The sequence below is a fragment of the Odocoileus virginianus genome, unplaced genomic scaffold, assembly GCF_023699985.2.
Source record: "Odocoileus virginianus isolate 20LAN1187 ecotype Illinois unplaced genomic scaffold, Ovbor_1.2 Unplaced_Contig_28, whole genome shotgun sequence".
Lineage (NCBI taxonomy): Eukaryota > Metazoa > Chordata > Mammalia > Artiodactyla > Cervidae > Odocoileus > Odocoileus virginianus.
The window spans coordinates 898,527-918,065 of record NW_027224345.1 but is presented as its reverse complement, the minus strand read 5'-3'; the positions used below and the strand labels follow the sequence as shown (position 1 = coordinate 918,065).

At 41.0% G+C, this 19,539-nt stretch overlaps 1 protein-coding gene and 1 non-coding gene across 4 annotated transcripts in view; one reads left to right on the top strand and one right to left on the bottom strand.

Annotated features, from left to right (window-relative positions):
- Positions 1 to 6,470: 6,470 nt before the first annotated feature.
- The window catches only part of HDAC8 (histone deacetylase 8), a 254,626-nt gene continuing 241,557 nt past the window's right edge, over positions 6,471 to 19,539 (top strand). The window contains exons 1-4 of one of the 3 annotated variants that reach the window (XM_070464553.1): positions 6,471 to 6,918; positions 7,751 to 7,803; positions 10,715 to 10,845; positions 16,997 to 17,138. In XM_070464553.1, coding sequence (XP_070320654.1) covers positions 6,694 to 6,918; positions 7,751 to 7,803; positions 10,715 to 10,845; positions 16,997 to 17,138 — 551 coding nt within the window. In that variant the 5' untranslated portion in view covers positions 6,471 to 6,693. Of the gene's footprint in view, positions 6,919 to 7,531; positions 7,552 to 7,750; positions 7,804 to 10,714; positions 10,846 to 16,996; positions 17,139 to 19,539 lie in introns of those variants that run through there. The other 2 variants (XM_020871683.2, XM_070464554.1) reach the window with 2 other exon arrangements.
- LOC139034139 (U6 spliceosomal RNA) lies at positions 9,651 to 9,757 on the bottom strand. The gene has a single exon (XR_011486582.1). It is a non-coding gene; the product is annotated as a U6 spliceosomal RNA (small nuclear RNA).

The window sequence follows — 19,539 nt, the reverse complement described above, 5'->3', positions numbered from 1 at the left end:
AAAGAACTAAAGAGCATCTTGATGAAAGTGAAAGAGGAGAGTGAAAAAGTTGGCTTAAAGCTCAACATTCAGAAAACTAAGATCATGGCATCAGGTCCCATCACTGCATGGCAAATAGATGGGGAAACAGTGACAGTATTATTTTGGGCTCCAAAATCACTGCAGATGGTGACTGCAGCCATGAAATTAAAAGATGCTTACTCCTTGGAAGGAAAGTTATGACCAACCTAGACAGCATATTAAAAAGCAGAGACATTACTTTGCCAACAAAGGTCCATCTAGTCAAGGCTATGGTTTTTCCAGTAGTCATGTATGGATGTGAGAGTTGGACTATAAAGAAAGTTGAGCACCAAAGAATTGATGCTTTTGAACTGTGGTGTTGGAGAAGACTCTTGAGAGTCCCTTGGACTGCAAGGAGATCCAACCAGTCCATCCTAAAGGAAATCAGTCCTGAATATTCATTGGAAGGACTGATGTTGAAGCTGAAACTCCAATATTTTGGCCACCTGATGCAAGGAACTGACTCATTTGAAAAGCCCCTGATGCTGGGAAAGATCAAAAGCAGGAGGAGAAGGGATGAGATGGTTGGATGGCATCACCAACTCAATGGACATGAGTTTGAGTAAACTCCGGGAGTTGGTGATGGACAGGGAGGCCTGGCCTGCTGCAGTCCATGGAGTCGCAAAGAGTCAGACACGACTGAGCGACTGAACTGAACTGAAACTATTTGTCTTTTCACTGGCTGCAAGTGTACCCCAGCCATGGGGAGTACATCTGAAGTGGCACATTTGAGCGTCACCACTGCCTCCCACACAAATACACCTGAACTGACATGATAGCTACATTTCTCTGGGTTTATGAGGTTATCTATCACTATGCCTCCCATACAGAGCTACTTCACTTTTAAAGCAACTGTTTAGAAAACTTGATTCATATTTTGTTCATTTTTAAGTATGCAACACTAAAAAGCACATTAGACTTTTTAAAAGCACTTACATTTTGAAAATAGAATAAAAAATTAGAATTTCCAATTTAATTATGTCTGGTGCCAATGTGCAAAGTCTCATGTATTTCTGTGATTGGAGTTTATTTCATGGCTCTATTTTACACACTATAGGTATGCAGTACAGTCAAAGCTCATTAATTGGGTCAAAGTAGGATAATATTAATACATAAATCATATTATAAATTATATAATATGTAATATATGTAAATAAATGCCGTTTTATTATTCACATGCACAACTACTTAAACTACGCTCACTAAATTTAAACTAGCTTATTGATATTGTCAGGAAACCTGTTCTGATGAATAAGACTAACTTTTGCTCAACATTACATTTGTGTGCAGGTGGTTCCCCTGCACTACTAGAAGATACCTAAAAACTGTTCGCTCTCCTAAATGTTATAAATATTCGGCAGAATCTTGTTTCTACTACTCATTAGCCTTTTGTATAACAAGAGAGGGTTTATTCAGCAAAGATGAACTATCTCTGCAGTCCCATCCTGGTTAGTTGGGTTATACTACATTCTGAGAATTTTATGCAGCTGATGGGTCAAAAGTTGCTATTACTCTTAAAAAATCCTTTTTATACTTACCAAATACCTAGTACCTGTACTAGTGCAATGGAGATAAACATAGTGTTTTTCCATATTTAGTATTCATTTCCTATTAAACTTGAGTGGCCTTAGGTCTTGGTTTGTTCAGGACAGTCCCCATTTATGCCTGTTGTCCTGGTGTAATTATTAATAGCACTCTCTGACATTAAAAGTGTCCCAGTTTGGATGGTATGGTCACCCTATATTTAGCAGAAGTCTGATTTCTCTTAAGGCTAGGCCTAAAAGCCAAAGACCTGTTCTCAAACTAGCGATAGTACTCATGCAGTAGTGGTATGTGGGTAAAGATAACAGTGGGGTGGAGACTTCCCCCAAATTAAGAAATATTTGGCATAATAGCTCTTAAAGCAAATAATAATCAATATTTGAGTACTTACCAAATGCCAGACACTTTACACAGGCACTTGGCATGGACTGTCTTTTTTTTAATTGGAGAGCAATTGCTTTACAATTTTGTATTGGTTTCTGCTGTACAACCACATGAATCCACCATAATTATACATCTATCTCCTCCCACTTGAACCTCCTTCCCACCCCCCTATCCCACCCCTCTAGGTTGTCACAGAATACCAGGTTGAGCTCCCTGTGTTATACAGCAACTTCCCACTAGCTATCTATTTTACATATGGTAATGTATATGTTTCAATGCTACTCTCTCAGTTCATCCCACCCTCTCCTTCCCCACTGTGTCCACGAAGTCTGTTCTCTATGTCTGCATCTCTACTGGCATGAACCATCTTATTCTGTCTTCATAATTACCACGTAAGATAGAAATTGTTGTCATCCCCATCTTACATATGATGGAACTGAGGCACTGAGCATTATAAGCAAGTTGTTGAAGATCAAGCAGCCAGGAAGTGGTAGAACTGGGATCTAAGCCAGTCTGACTCTAGAATTCACATTCTCAACAATGACCCTTTCCAAGAAAAAGACATGAGGAAATGGTGTGAAAACTAGGGTCATTTGGTTCAGTACATTTGAGGCATCAGTGGGCACATCATAAAATGCACAAAGAGGTTGGCCAGAGGGGTAGTGACTTCTTAATGTATTTGCTTTCCCTTCTCCCTGCTTCTGCCAGCAAGTAAAAGCAGAGTAGATCATCAAAAGAAGCAGCACAGACTATCATGACCTTGCTAGTTCAAAAACTACCTTTAGCAAAAATGCCTAAGGAAAGGGGGTCAAGGAACTTATCCAGGGTCACCACACTAAGTTAACTGTGGAGCCAAGATTCAATCTATTTCCTCTGACTTCAAATCCTCTGACTGCAAATCTGGTACTTTAGGAAAGGTTTTCTTCTTGAGTTAAGGATCATAGAAGTATTAGGCATGTGGAAAGTTGAGGTTGGTATCTGTGGCATGATTTGTGCTCTATCCTAATCATGAATAAGGGTGCAACCTCCCTGTGGGATTTGCGGCAGAAATTTGCTACCAGTTTCAGATCCCCAAGCAACAATTTATCATTTTTCTATTTTGCAACATTGTATGCCAAACAAGGATACTGTTTCCAGTTTAGATACTGTTTCCAATACTGTTTCCTTGTTGAAGTGTTCAGCTACCTATTGCTAGAACTTTAAGAACACATGCGGTATTGTAAAGTGATTAGCCTCCAACTAATAAAAATAAATGAAAAAAAAAAAAGAACTCATGGAACAATCCATTTTCACCTCAAACAGAGTCCAGATTTTAGATTCTCACTTAGCCAGTCTGTATTCTGCCATCATCCTTCCACTTCCTACCCATAAAAGCACTAGATAAGTTCTATTTCCTTCTTGTACTGCCAACCTGTCATGACCTCACCTTTTAGTCCCATAGACTCCTTTCTCTGTGTAGACATGTGCATTTCTCTCTTACCCTAAAAAAATATACTAGGCTCTGATATCTCCCTGGGTTGAAATACTAATTCCTTCCTTTCACAATCAAAATTCTTCTAAAAGGAAGCTACACTTGACCGCATTGGCTTCACTCATTAACCCCTTGCTATCTGGCTTCCTTCCCTACCTTGTGTATTTTTCATAGAGCACCAGTGAAACCCTAATGGCAAAAAGGGTTGTTTTTTTTTTAATCCTTTTGTGATACATGACATTGTTACTACGTCTCCCTTCTTGTAACTCTCTCATCCCTTGATTTCTGTAAAACTGTACTAGTTCTCACTCAACTGTTCCTTTTTTGCCTCCTTTTTGTCATCTTTCTCTCCTAACTCCCCAAAACAGGCATTTCCCAAATTATTCTCTTCTTCTTAACTCAAAGATTTTCATCATGGTGTGGGGCAGGTTTCAAAAAGTAACATAATCTGATTTGCATGTTTTATGAAGCTCATCCAGACAAAGAATAGATTGGAAGTCAACAAGAGTGGAAGTCAAAACCAGTTAGATATTGCAGGAAGTCCAAGTGAGAGATGACAATGCCAGGACTGGCATGGTAGCAGTGCAGAGGAGAGAAGTGGATATATTTAGGATGTGTCTTGAAGGTAAAGCCAATGGATATTGATAGACTGGATTTAGGAGTGAGAGAAAAGGAGGGAATACAAATAACTCCAAGGTTTCTGGCTTAGGCAACTGGATAGATGTTGGTATCTTTACTGAGCTATGAAAGATGAGGAAGGGGTGGCAAAGACTTGGATAGGAAAATCGGGAGTGTGGTTTGAAAATGTTAACTTAGATATGACATTTAGACATTGATAGATGATATGACAATTAGATACTGGAGAAATCCATGTTCCCTTGGCTATCTCAGCCACTATTATGACTTTAGCTATCTCTTATCTATGAGGGAAAATAAAATGGGTTAAGCACCTGCCCTCCCATCTAAGTTCTTCCTCCTAATTTCCCTGTTCCTTATATTGATACTACTGACGTTCTCTTCATACAGACTTTTAAGAATTTTCAGTGACTCTCCTCCATCTCCTTCTCACACCAATATCCAAATAATAGTAGTAAGGAAGTCCTGTTGAACCTACCCTATGCATTATTTCTTTCTCTCTGTTTCCATTAACCCTTCCCAAGTTTAAATTATCATTACTTAGGAATTCCCTGGAAGTCCAGTGGTTAGGACTCCACCCTTCCACTGCAGGGGGCACAGGTTTCAGCCCTGGTCAGGAAAGAAAGCCCACATGTCACATGGTACAGCCAAACAAACAAAAAGCAAAACAAAACATAAATCATTGTTACTTGTTATCTGAACCATTGCAGCACTCCCACTGCCTGTAGGATATCTAATCAATATCTAATATTCCCTACATACTACTGTTATAGCAATCTTTCATTTTAAGTTTTCTGTTTAAATGTCTCCCTATTTCCCACAGGGTGAAGTTTATTTTCTTTAGCCTGGTATTCAAAACACTTCATGAGCCAGCCCCTTCAGCTAAACTAACCTAGAAATGTTTTCCTTTTTGCTTTTGCATATGCTGTTGATTCTAGTCATCCTGCCCCTCCCCTGGCTCTCTTCTTCACCAAGTAAAATCCCATCTATTCGCTAGGACCCTCTCAGATGCCACTGAGTAAGAACCCTAGTTTGCCATTTACTAAGCACCAATTTTTGAGTACTTAATGCTTATTAATTAAATAACCTAAGCATCCTACATTCATTATCTGACTCTGCACTGCTTATGGTTTCTTGTGTATCTGTCTCATCTCTACAAAAATGCAAATCCCTGAGACAAGAGATCAGATTGTAATTCATCTTGAGGGTTGAATCCTCAGCTATACTGTACACTTAGTTGATGTCAGATAAAGTTTGATGAATGATAGAATGATTGCAGAACTTTGAAGTAGTTTCTATGGGAAGATACAAAAGAAGCATGAGAGCTTACATTCTAGCTAAAGAATACATAGCAGGAGAAAAAAAAATCCAGATTTCCTGCTTTTCTGCTTGAAAGTGTGTGACTTTGAATAGTTACTTGGAAGTGTATAAATTTTAAATTATTTTCTCTCTCTAAACTACATTTGTAAAATGGATGTATTACAACCTCTTTTATAGGACTGTTGCAAGGATGAAATGAGATAATATATCCAAGTGCATATCACAATACTTGATAAATGTTTAATATCCTTAAAGAAGGTAAGGATATTGGATTGTCTGAGAGGTGTTAGTAAAGTCAGTTCATGTTGATATGAGAGTTGGGGACTTGGACATTGGCTAGTTTCCATCAAATAGGAACCCCCAGGAACCTGGAAATACTGGTGGTAATTCTAAAACTGCTTCAGCATAAAGTAATTTTTATGAACCCTCACATTAAACATAAAATATTTCCCTAACCCTTGTATAGCTGCAAAGAAAAAAGGAAGAAAGGAAGAGGAGCTACATTTTCCAACATCATCGAGAGTATCTTACTCCACATCAATTTTCAAAGAGTGATTTGACGTTATTGCTTGATTGGAATCTACCAAGCAATTTACAGAATACCAGGCAGCCTCTTGAAAAAGTAGTACCAGCTTTGCCAGAGTAAATTATTGGGATTGTTAACTTTTACATGGACACGGACAGATAATAATGAAAAGCAGTAAACCAAGTTCGCACAGAATTTTCTATGTAATTTTTTTAAACCGTTGGTACCGTTAATTAATACCGCAACAAAAAAAGTCCGTCTGAGGCAGTTGGGTGGTCCTGGGCTCTTAGTGGCCACATTGTGTCCGTCTTTAGATATTAATGTCGGTGTATTCGCAGATTGAGGCAATTCATAAAGCGTTGAGACTGTTTTGAGGTTTTCTTTCTTTTTCGTTTTTTTTTTTTTTTTTTTTAAGTACTAAATCTCAAATTCGCGGCTATTTTACTAATTAGCCCCCGCTCTTCCGCTACTCAAGTCCCTCGAAACTACATCTCCCATCATGCTCGGAAGCTGGTTTGACCTCATCTCAAATGGCCCCGTAGGGCAACAAGGATGGTTAATTTTGACTGTGCTAAATTGTACCATAAAATATCGGCCCTAGTTGGCAGCTATTTGGGCTTTTATTTCTCCCGACCTCCCGTTTTTGAACTGTAGTCACTAAATGAAGGGGTTCTGGCCTGAAGAGGCCCATGCATTCCTCCAATTGGATGGGGAGCGAGACCAGTGTCACTGGCGATCTCGAGACTAGGAGGGAATGTTGACCAAGGAACACCGCTGCGGCCGTTCGTTGGAGCAGGAACCCGAGCCCAAGCTGAGTCCGAAAAAAGCCGGATCCAGACGGTGGCTCCGAAACGGCTGTAAGTGGAAGATGGAGGAGTCGGAGGAACCGGCGGACGGTGGGCAGTCGCTGCCCCCAGTTTACATCTACAGTCCCGAGTATGTTAGCATGTGCGACTCCCTGGCCAAAGTCCCCAAACGGGTAAGAAAGATTGGGGTGATCACCGTAAGTTTTGGGGGTGGGGTAAGGGGCCGGTGGACGAGAGGGCATTAGGAAGCGAAGAGGACACAGGGCTGGGGAAAATCTTCAGCATAAATTTGAACAGCTGTACCAGGTGATGGAGGAAGTGTTCCTTTAGAGAGTTTCCTAAAAACGCAGCTGGGCGTCCAACGGACAGGTGGGGGTGGGATGGAGGTGCGGGGGAGGGGATCGCACGGAGGGGATGGGGTCTCTACTGTCAGGGATCCCCAAAGTGGATAAGAAACTAAGGGAGAAGTGTTCCATCACCTCCATAAGGCCTGATAGCTTTCGCCTTAGTGATTTGAGTTTTGGGGGTGGGGGGCCAGTGAACGTGAGGGCATTAGGAAGCGAAGAGGACACAGGGCTAGGGGAAATCTTCAACAGAAATTTGAACAGTTGTACCAGGTGATGGAGGAAGTGTTCCCTTTAAGAGTTTCCGGAGAGCGCAGCTGGGCGTCCAACGGACGGGTGGGGGTGGGATGGAGGTGGGGGGGAGGTGATCGCTTGGAGGGGATGGTGTCTCTACTGCCAGGGATCCCCAAAGAGGAGAAGAAGCGGAGGGAGAAAAGTGTTCCATCACCTCCGTAAGACCTGGTAGCTTTCGCCTTAGTGATTTAAATACTATGTATCTGTATTGTCTAAAGTGCTTTGTAAACTGTTAAATAAAAAGAAGGGAGGGGAGTTAAAAGTTAGTTTCTTTGTTCAATATGATTAAGTTGATGGGATTTCTCTGAATTAAAACTTGTAAGAGACCATTTCTGTCTTTATCCCCCTTTTTTGCTGATGTTTTTAGGCCAGTATGGTACATTCCTTGATTGAAGCATATGCACTGCATAAGCAAATGAGGTAAGTTGTGTTTTGAACAGGACCCTGAACCCAGGTGTTCATAGCCTTAATGTCCTGCTTCACCGGTGGGGCTAATTAGTGAGAGAATGTTACTTTTTTTTAAAGTTTTCTCTTTTTTTGTGTGTGTAATACACAGTGTTGGTAATCGGCCTGTAGCCTAATAAAAGCTCTTGAAGAATTAAGAAAACTCAAAAAAAGTGCTTAAAGCAGTTAAGAAATAGGTCTTTATTGCTGGGAGGGAAATATCCTAGGGATAGGTATTTTGTGGAGGTTTGGGGGTTAGAACATATGGGTACTAAAACCTATCAGATAAAAAATACCTTCAGCTGGGAGATGGTCTGGTTTGCTTGCTTTTTTTTTTCCCTAAGCCAGATCTGAGAGTATGGATTCAATTTAAGAATTTTAGGCACACCATTACCACCACCAAACTTAAATAATGAACCTAGAGACAGTCAAAACCAAAGGAAATTCCTGGAATGAAGGCCAGAATTCAGCACAGAGCTAAGTGCTTCTTTAAAAAAAAAAAAAACCAACTTGCTGTTTGTCATTATAAGAGTAAATATAACTCTGACACTTGTAGGGGTGTTTCTGACATTCCCTGGCCAATTAGGTGAGCATCTGTCTATGCTGGCTAGTGTGATAGGCTTCGTTTATCTCCCAAATGGTAGTGTAAATTTTATCCTTATTAACAAAATCATTTATTGAGTATCTTCTTTATGAATGTTTTTCAACCATTTTTTAGCCTATATGTTTGGTAAATAGAGAAACTACTTGCCTTTCATTAAACTATTTAGCATTTAAAAATTAATTTAAGACAGGCAAGAAATCAAATAAAAATAAAACTGTCTTTCTTGTTAAGTAGGGAGGCTTTTAGTAAGGATTTGTTAAGAGGAAGAGTGGGGACTTCCCTGGTGGCTCAGGTGGTAGAGAATCTGCCTGCAGTGCAATAGAAAAAAAAAGACCCAGGTTTAATCCCTGGGTTGGGAAGATCCCCTGGAAAAGGAAATGGCAAGCCACTCCAGTATTCTTGCCTGGAGAATTCCAAGGACGGAGGGAGCCTGGTGGGCCACAGTCCATGGGGTCACAAAGAGTCGGACATGACCAAGTGACTACCACACACAAAAGGAAGAATATTAGAAGAGGGAGCAATTAGGGCTGGGAAACATGGTACAAGAAACCATAAATTTTTATTTTATTAAACAGACTTGTCACCTCTAAGGGTGTGGATATGTATTCTTGAAGAAGAAGCAAGACTCCTTGGATCTTGGCTATATGTATTTAATTTTTAAGGCTGAGACTGCTTGATAATGGTAGTAGCCTACATAACCATATTAATTCATAAAAGACTCATGGGCATGTTTCCTTTCAGCAACAAAAAAACCCACTACTGCCTCCCTCTGTCTTAGGTCATGCATTTTCAACTTGAATGTGCATAGGAATCACCTTGTTAAAATACACATTATTTTTTAAATTCTATTTTATTGAAGTATAGTTGATTTACAATGTTGTGTTAGTTTCTGATGTACAGCAAAGTGATTCAGATATATATGTGTGTGTGTGTGTGTGTGTATGTATATATATATGCTGTGCTTAGTTGCTCAGTCATGTCTGGCTCTTTGTGACCCCATGGACAGTAGCCCACCAGGCTCCTCTGTCCATGGGATTCTCCAGGCAAGAACACTGGAGTGGGTTGCCATTTCCTCCTCCAGGGGATTTTTCCCAACCTAGGGATCAAACCCTCATTTTCTGTGCTCCTGCATTGGCAGACAAATTCTTTATCACTCACTGAGCCACCTGGGAAGAGTATGTATAATACTTTGCATCTGCTAATCCAAAACTTCCAACTGAAAAATATAGAATGCTTCAGAAATTTGAGTGTCATCATTGTGCAGGGACAATGCTAATCTTCTCTATGTCTTTCAAATTTTAGTATATGTGCTGCTGAAGCAAGCACTAAAGTACAAATTCTGATTCAATAAGTCTGATGGGAGGCTGAAATTCTGCATTTCTAACAAGCTCCCAGATGCTGCTGCTGCTGGTCCATAGACCACCCTTTGAGTGGCAAAGCCTAGAGAGCAGTAGTGGCAGTAGGAGAGTCAGGAAGAGGATATAGGGACTAGGCGGCTAGAAGTTAGAGGTGGCTAAGTCCTTTTTGTTAGGTTAGTGCACTGTATTCTCTCCATTACTCCTATTTTTCGCTTCTTGTGAACAGTTGGTTGAGAGCTTCTGAGTGAAGTCTAGTCAGCCTGTTTTCTCCTTCCTCTCAGAGGCAGATATGAGTGACCAGATACAGAAATTTCTATGTTTTTGGTTGCCTATTTTTTATCCTTTTCTATTAATAATGAGAGTTATCCACAAAGCATTTTCATGTATGTTATCATTTAATCTTCACATAAGTTCCTTAAGATACCCCCACTTTACAGATGAGGAAACTGAAAAACAGAATGGCCATCTTATCTGAGGTTATGGAGCTGGTAATCATGATGGGAACCCAGTTCTCTGACTCCAAATTCAAAATTCATGACAATTCAGCTGTCTACTGAAGTATAATTTTAGTTGAAAGAATTGTATTTGCCCAATTAGGAAAACTGATTCAAGTGAAAATATTTCTTCCTACTGGTTTGTCATGAAAGTTGTAACTCACAAAGCAAAGTTTGTGTGATACCTGATTATTTAATTTTAATATAATTACTTTTTTTTAACTACCTTTAAACTTAAGGGACATATCTATCCTGTCATCCCTATTTAATGCAGTGGATGTGAGAAAATGAAGACTGTAGTCCAGTGGAGGAACATGTTTATTGCTTCAGCCCCCTGGAACCAGAAGCTGGAAGTTTTGGCTCCTGCTTCCAGGTTTTGGCATAATCTGGATCTGACTCACTCACCTCTCTTTGTTCTCTGTTATTATTAGGATAGTTAAGCCCAAAGTGGCCTCCATGGAGGAGATGGCCACCTTCCATACTGATGCCTATCTGCAACATCTCCAGAAGGTCAGCCAAGATGGAGATGATGATCATCCAGACTCCATAGAATATGGACTAGGTAAAGTCATTACCAGGCAATGATGGGAGATGGACAACCTCCATCCACAGATCATAACTACTTCATCTTTAATAACTTGCAAAGTGAAAGTCGCTCAGTCGTGTCCAACTCTTTGCAACCCCATGGACTATACAGTCCATGGAATTCTCCAGGCCAGAACACTGGAGTGGGTTGCCATTCCCTTCTCCAGGGGATCTTCCCAACCCAGGAATCAAACTGGGTCTCCTGCATTGCAGGCAGATTTTTTACCAGCTGAGCTACCAGGGAAGGCCTTATAACTTGCATGACGGTCTTTAAAACTTTCAAATTAATAACTAATGTGTTAACCACAATATCAATCTCTTAGTTTAACTACACTCCCATATGAATTGAGCAAAATTAATGATGGATCAAATAGAGAAAAACCTTTCAGTTGCTTAGGCCCCAATAGCAGTGCCCAGACTGGGTCAGTCTATATGTACACTGATTTAACTGTCCTGTGACCTTGTATTTTAACTTCAACGTAGATTTATATTCTGGATAAGTTTGATACCTTATTTCTCATTAAACAGCTGCATTTTTAAAGAACCATAAGTGGCCAATAGGATAGTCTAGAGAAACAGTATGATTTAGTAGAAAAACACTGGACTGCAGGTATGTGTGCAAGGTGGAGGTGGGAGCTTAAGACACCAGAGGGTCCCATACCTGGCTCTGTCATCACTGATATGACATATTACCTCTCAGTCCTCAGTTTCCTCATCTATAAGATGTGACTAGTTAATCTTGAGAGTTTAGCCTTTCTAGCTCTAACACATTGAAGACATTTATCTCTCATTTGAAGCTGATGTTAGCACAGTAGCTTTTTGGTAGGATATATTGTTGTTGTACCTCAACCTAGTCTTTCTAATAGGTTGCTGGGCCCAATGCCAATGTGTGGAGGAAAAAATTTGCCTCCACACCACCAAACAATGCTCAGGACACCAGCTTGGTGTCCTCCAATTCAACTCAGTTGTGACACTATCTACCTGGAGATAGCATCAGGTTCCGCAGGTAAAGTGCTCAGTCCCACAAGACTTCACTTCAGTTTAGTTCAGTCGCTCAGTCGTGTCTGATTCTTTGCAACCCCATGAATTGCAGCACACCAGGCCCCCCTGTCCATCGCCAACTCCCGGAGTTTACTCAAACTCATGCCCATCGAGTTGGTGATGCCATTCAGCCATCTCATCCTCTGTTGTCCCCTTCTCCTCCTGCCCCCAATCCCTCCCAGCATCAGGGTCTTTTCCAATGAGTCAACTCTTCGCATGAGGTGGCCAAAGTATTGGAGTTTCAGCTTCAGCATCAGTCCTTCCAGCATGAACACCCAGGACTGATCTCCTTTAGGATGGACTGGTTGGATCTCCTTGCAGTCCAAGGGACTCTCAAGAGTCTTCTCCAACACCACAGTTCAAAAGCATTAATTCTTTGGTGCTCAGCTTTCTTTATAGTCCAACTCTCACACCCATACATGACTACTGGAAAAACCATAGCCTTGACTAGATGGACCTTTGTTGGCAAAGTAATGTCTCTGCTTTTTAATATGCTATCTAGGTTGGTCATAACTTTCCTTCCAAGGAGTAAGCATCTTTTAATTTCATGGCTGCAGTCACCATCTGCAGTGATTTTGGAGCCCAAAAAATAATCTGTCACTGTTTCCACTGTTTCCCCATCTATTTGCCATGAAGTGATGGGACCTGATGCCATGATCTTAGTTTTCTGAATGTTGAGCTTTAAGCCAACTTTTTCACTCTCCTCTTTCACTTTCATCAAGAGGCTCTTTAGTTCTTTTTCACTTTCTGCCATAAGGGTGGTGTCATCTGCATATCTGAGATTATTGATATTTCTCCCAGCAATCTTGATTCCAGCTTGTGCTTCATCCAGCCCAGCGTTTCTCATGATGTACTCTGCATATAAGTTAAATAAGCAGGGTGACAATGTACAGCCTTGACATACTCCTTTTCCTATTTGGAACCAGTCTGTTGTTCCATGTCCAGTTCTAACTGTTGCTTCCTGACCTGCATATAGGTTTCTCAAGAGGCAGGTCAGGTGGTCTGGTATTCCCATCTCTTTCAGAATTTTCCACAGTTTATTGTGATCCACACAGTCGAAGGCTTTGGCGTAGTCAATAAAGCAGAAATAGATGTTTTTCTGGAACTCTCTTGCTTTTTCGATGATCCAGCAAATATTGGCAATTTGATCTCTGGTTCCTCTGCCTTTTCTAAAACCAGCTTGAACATCTGGAAGTTCACGGTTCACGTATTGCTGAAGCCTGGCTTGGAGAATTTTGAGCATTACTTTACTAGCGTGTGAGATGAGTGCAATTGTGTGGTAGTTTGAGCATTCTTTGGGATTGCCTTTCTTAGGGATTGGAATGAAAACTGACCTTTTCCAGTCCTGTGGCCACTGCTGAGTTTTCCAAATTTGCTAACATATTGAGTGCAGCACTTTCACAGCATCATCTTTCAGGATTTGAAATAGCTCAACTGGAATTCCATCACCTCCACTAGCTTTGTTCGTAGTGATACTTTCTAAGGCCCACTTGACTTCACATTCCAGGATGTCTGGCTCTAGGTGAGTGATCACACCATTGTGATTATCTGGGTCATGAAGATCTTTTTTGTACAGTTCTTCTGTGTATTCTTGCCACCTCTTCTTAATATCTTCTGCTTCTGTTAGGTCCATACCATTTCTGTCCTTTATCGAATCCATCTTTGCATGAAATGTTCCCTTGATATCTCTAATTTTCTTGAAGAGACCTCTAGTCTTTCCCATTCTGTTGTTTTCCTCTATTTCTTTGCACTGATCGCTGAGGAATGCTTTCTTATCTCTCCTGGCTATTTTTTGGAACTGTGCATTAAAATGGGAATATCTTTCCTTTTTTTTCTTTGCTTTTTGCTTCTCTTTGTTTCACAGCTATTTGTAAGGCCTCCTCAGACAACCATTTTGCCTTTTTGCATTTCTTTTCCTTGGGGATGGTCTTGATCCCTGTCTCCTGTACAATGTCACAAACCTCCGTCCATAGTTCATCAGGCTCTCTGTCTATCAGATCTAGTCCCTTAAATCTATTTCTCACTTCCACTGTATATTCATAAGGGATTTGATTTAGGTCATACCTGAATGATCTAGTGGTTTTCCCTACTTTCTTCGATTTAAGTCTGAATTTGGCAATCAGGAGTTCATGATCTGAGCCACAGTCAGCTCCTGGTCTTTTTTTGCTGACTGTATAGAGCTTCTCCATCTTTGGCTGCAAAGAATATAATCAGTCTGATTTCGGTGTTGACCACCTGGTGATGTCCATGTGTAGAGTCTTCTCTTGGTGTTGTTGGAAGAGGGTGTTTGCTATGACCAGTGCGTTCTCTTGGCAAAACTCTATTAGCCTTTGCCCTGCTTCATTCTGTACTCCAAGGCCAAATTTGCCTGTTACTCCAGGTGTTTCTTGACTTCCTACTTTTGTATTCCAGTCCCCTATAATGAAAAGGACATCTTTTTGGGGTGTTAGTTCTAAAAGGTCTTGTAGGTCTTCATAGAACCATTCAACTTCAGCTTCTTCAGTGTTACTGGTTGGGGCATAGGCTTGGATTACCGTGATATTGAATGGTTTGCCTTGGAAACGAACAGAGATCATTCTGTCATTTTTGAGATTGCATCCAAGTACTGCATTTCAGACTCTCTTGTTGACCATGATGGCTACTCCATTTCTTCTAAGGGATTCCTGCCCACAGTAGTAGATATAATGGTCATCTGAGTTAAATTCACCCATTCCTGTCCATTTTAGTTCACTGATTCCTAGAATGTCAACATTCACTCTTGCCATCTCCTGTTTGACCACTTCCAATTTGCCTTGATTCATGGACCTAACATTCCAGGTTCCTATGCAATATTGCTCTTTACAGCATTGGACCTTGCTTCTATCACCAGTCCCATCCACAACTGGGTGTTGTTTTTGCTTTGGCTCCATCCCTTCATTCTTTCTGGAGTTATTTCTCCACTGATCTCCAGTAGCATATTGGGCACCTACCGACCTGGGGAGTTCCTCTTTCAGTATCCTATCATTTTGCCTTCTCATACTGTTCATGGGGTTCTCAAGGCAAGAATACTGAAGTGGTTTGCCATTCCCTTCTCCAGTGGACCACATTCTGTCAGACCTCTCCACCATGACCCTACCATCTTGGGTGGCCCCACACGGCATGGCTTAGTTTCATTGAGTTAGACAAGACTGTGGTCCTGTGATCAGATTGGCTAGTTTTCTGTGATTATGGTTTTAGTGTGTCTGCCCTCTGATGCCTTCTCGCAACACCTACCATCTTACTTGGGTTTCTCTTACCTCGGAAGTGGGGTATCTCTTCACAGCTGCTCCAGCAAAGCGCAGCTGCTGCTCCTTACCTTGGACGAGGGGTATCTTCTCATGGCTGCCCCTCCTGACCTTGAATGTGGAGTAGCTCCTCTCAGCCCTCCTGCGCCCCACAGCAGCCGCTCCTTGGAGGTGGGGTTGCTCCTCTCAGCCACCGCCCCTGCCCTCGGGCGTGTGGTAGCTCTTCTCGGCCACTGCCCCTGCCCTCCTAGGTGGGGTAGCTCCTCTCGGCCGCCGCCCCTGACCTCGGATGTGGGGAAGCTCCTCTCGGCCGCCGCCCCTGACCTTGGACGTGGGGAAGCTCCTCTCGGCCGCCGCTTCTGGCTGCGACGGACCGTGCAGAAGCGCGCCGGCTGCGACGGACCGCGCAGAAGCGTGGCCGTGAGGAGCTACCCCTCGCCCAAGGTCAGGGGTAGCGACCGAGAGCACCCACAAGACTTCAGTCCACATCAGATACCAAATGCAAACTCAAGCTGCTACCTGTGCCCTGAGTGACAGGCTGCAAATTGGAGATTCTAACAACCTCACCAACTCAAGATGCCAAGCCTAGGTCCAAGTTGTTAACTCTACTTCTAACCAACTGTAAATCAGAAATTCCCATGACCTACTCCCCTTGGATTTAATTAATTTTCTAGAGCAGCTCACAGAACCTAGGAAACCCATATAGTCACTAGATTACTAGTTAATGAAAACAGGATATAACTCAGGAACAGCCAGATGGAAGAGACACAGAAAGTCAAGGTATGGAAAAGGGGCACAGAGTTTCCATGTCCTTTCCAAGCATGCCACTCTCCCCAAATCTCTATTGTGTTCACCAACCCAGAAACTCTCCAAACCCTCTTCTTTGGGGTTTTTATGAAGGCTTCATTACATTGGCATGATTAATTAAAGTCATTGGCCAATTGGTAATTGAACTTGTTGACCTAAACAAATAGGCTGCCAGATATTTCTCCATCAAATATGGGTTTGTTTGGCATCAACAGAGAATTGCCATTTGGAGTCTGCAACCATAGCAAGCCATGTGCAATTTCTTGCATGGCTAGGGAAGAACACTCTTATAGAGAAGGAAAGTAAGCTGGGAGGGCTATAGTAACAAAAAAATAAAATAAAATAAAGAGAGTTCCTGGCTTTTCATTGACTTGAATCCTTGCCAGGAAAGAAGTCTTTCTTGTTAAACTTGGTTATTGTGTCAGTGTGAGAGCTCCCCCTTCTGGTCTCCTGACTGTTTAATTGAAATATCTGTTTATTAATTTCTTACAAATTCAATCTCCAGTTTCTCTTCCCTCACACAGGAGATCAGGAGGTAGAACTGATAGTTCCAACCCTCGTATGCCTGGTTCTGCTGGCAACCAACTCCCATCCTTAGTTGTGGTCCACAAGTCACCTCATTAATATAACCAAGATACATCTCTGACTCATCATTTAGGAATTCCAAGAATTTTAGGAGTTCTGTGCCAGAAACTGGGAATAAGATCAATTATGCAGTTGACCCTTAAACCACCCATGGATTAGGGGTAACCACCCTCTGCACAGTTGAAAATCTTAGTATAACTTATAGTTGGCCCTCCATATCTCTGTTCTGCATCCAGGGATTCAACCTACCAGTGATGGTGTAGTACTGTAGTATTTTCTATTTAAAAAACAAATCCACCTATAAGTGGGCCTGCATTGTTCAACCCCATGTTGTTCAAGGGTTAACTGTATATTCCTTATTATAAATCATAATATCACACCCCTCTTTTTCCAGTTTATCTTTTAACGTGCTCTTCTGATGTTTGCCTGAAGGTTATGACTGCCCAGCCACTGAAGGAATATTCGACTATGCTGCAGCTGTAGGAGGGGCTACAATCACAGCTGCCCAGTGCCTGATTGATGGAATGTGCAAAGTAGCAATCAACTGGTCTGGAGGGTGGCATCATGCAAAGAAGTAAGATAATGACCTTTCTGCTTTCTACCTCTTTCCTTGAATCAGCTTTTCATTTATGTTAACTCTTATGTTTATTGTATTGGCATTTATTGAGAGACGTGTGTGTGTGTGTGTGTGTGTGTGTGTGTGGCACTTAGCTAGGTATTCTGAAGAAATACAAGTAAAATAAAAAGATGACATAATATAGTGGAAAGTGTACTATTGAAAGTCAGGATACCTGGGCTTTATGCCTAGTTTCTCTACAAACTTGGCTGACTGACTTGGATAGATTAGTCTCTTTCAGTCTTAGTGTCTTCATCAGAAAAATAGGGAGAACAAAGGATATAAATCTACTTATCTAGACAATCCCTAAATTCCTTCTAAGCTTTCTAGAAATTGCCCTATCTCCAAGGAACTCTAGAAATATTAATAAAACTAGAATAATTAGGGAGCAACATCAATTTTGGTACCAGTTGAATATGTGTATGAGCTGTATTCAGTAATAAGTAGCAGTTAATCATGGAAGTCTTGGAAGAGGTGAATTATAGAGCTAGTTCTAGAAAGGAACAGCAAGCAGATTTTTGAATAGGTTAAGAGTGGATGAGAATAGATTTAAAACAAATGGCTGAAGAATCAAAAAGGAGGTTTATGCTGCTATCTCTAAGCAAAGTGGCAGCTGAAACTAGATTTTTTTCTAAGGAGAAAGGGCTTATGAAACAACTATTGGGTGCTACTTGGAGTTACAGGAAAAGTCCTTTTGGAATTTAACATTTCAAACAGTTGTACTCTGTGTCTAACAAGGACTTCTGAGTATTATTTAGCATTTGGCATGTCACTTAAGATGTCTGTAGTACATGTTGGAGGAAAAGGATTTTATTTATTTTTATTGAAGTATAGTTAATTTACAATGTTGTGTTAATTTCAAGTGTACAGCAAAGTGATTCAGTTACACTTTCCAGATTCTTTTCCATTATAGGTTAATACAAGATACTGAGTATACTTTCCTGTGCTATACAGTAGATCCTTCTTGTTTACCTATTCTATATATAGTATTGAAAGGTTGTTGCTGAACGATAAGACACCAGGATTCTTGGCCTCCAGAGGAGATGAATTCAATCTGGGGCCAGAGACAAGGCTGGATCGCTCAGAGCTTTTGTGTAATAAAGTTTTATTAAAGTATAAAGGAGATAGAGAAAGCTTCTGACATAGGCATCAGAAGGGGACAGAAAGGGTACCCCCCTGCTAGTCTTCAGCTGGCTGTTATATAGTCACTAGCAGTCTGTTAATGAAAAGAAAGGAATGTCTTAAAACTCAGAATGGCACCAGGCCCCTCATCCATAAATTGCATTTTGTGATAATCTTGGCACCAGATGATTCATCCCAGGCCATAAAACAATTGACTTGAATCTTGTAGAAGGGCAGATTACCATACAAATAGTTTCGTTTACATAGATTAGGGGAACAATATCTGAGTATAACATACTGGTTTGTCAAGTAGGTTCTGAGCCATCTGGCCATTGAAGACAGTCTGGGGTAAATGAATAGCACATTAACATAGTTTAAGACAAACATTTCCATAAGAAAAATGTATTGGTTAACTCAAGGTTTGAGAAACCAAGTTTGAGAAACCAGGTGTCATGGCAACAGTATTTTAAGAGAAACCTCCTTTTAAATCTGTATAGAGAAGGAAAAAAATATCGCTAGTTTGTTTCCTCCTGCCACTTAAGAGAGATAAAAATATCTGACACTTGCAGCCTATTTCCTCTGTTTGGAGACCCCTGGCCTTCCTGCCTATTACCCTCTCAGTATGTATGTCTGTTAATCCCAAACTCCTAATTTACCCCCCTGCGCCAGGCAGGAGAAAGATTTTAAAAACTGAACTTGTCAATGTGCTGTTTGAGTGAAGTGAAGCAGCAATAGTAGTTAACTGCCAATGCATCATTCACATACCAATTGTTCATACCATCTACCATGACCTTGCTACTCCAGGGCTCTTGAGTCTAGAGACAACACTTTATCTTTCAGAATAAAACCTTGAGCACAGTTTCAGCATATGCAGGTTAAGGTAATAATATGGAATTCTTTTAATCAAATGAATAGATTTCATGACCAAGGAAATTCTTGAGTAAGTTTACTACTAGAATCCACTACTGAGGCAATGGAGCAAAGAGAAGCAGTGTTTAGTAATCAGTTTTATATGCCCTTAAAAACATAGAGAAATAACCTGCTTTTTGTTAGTTTTTGCCCTGTTAAAAGGTTCAAAGTCAAGACAGTGATCTCTAGAAGGAAAAAATGACCCTATCTCCTTCGAGCTATAGATCAAAGGGATAAAATCGAGCACCTCTGAACCAAGGACTTCTATGCCTTCTCATACTTAGCAAGTTGAGGAGAAAAGTAGTGTTGTTTCATGGGAAATGCCCAG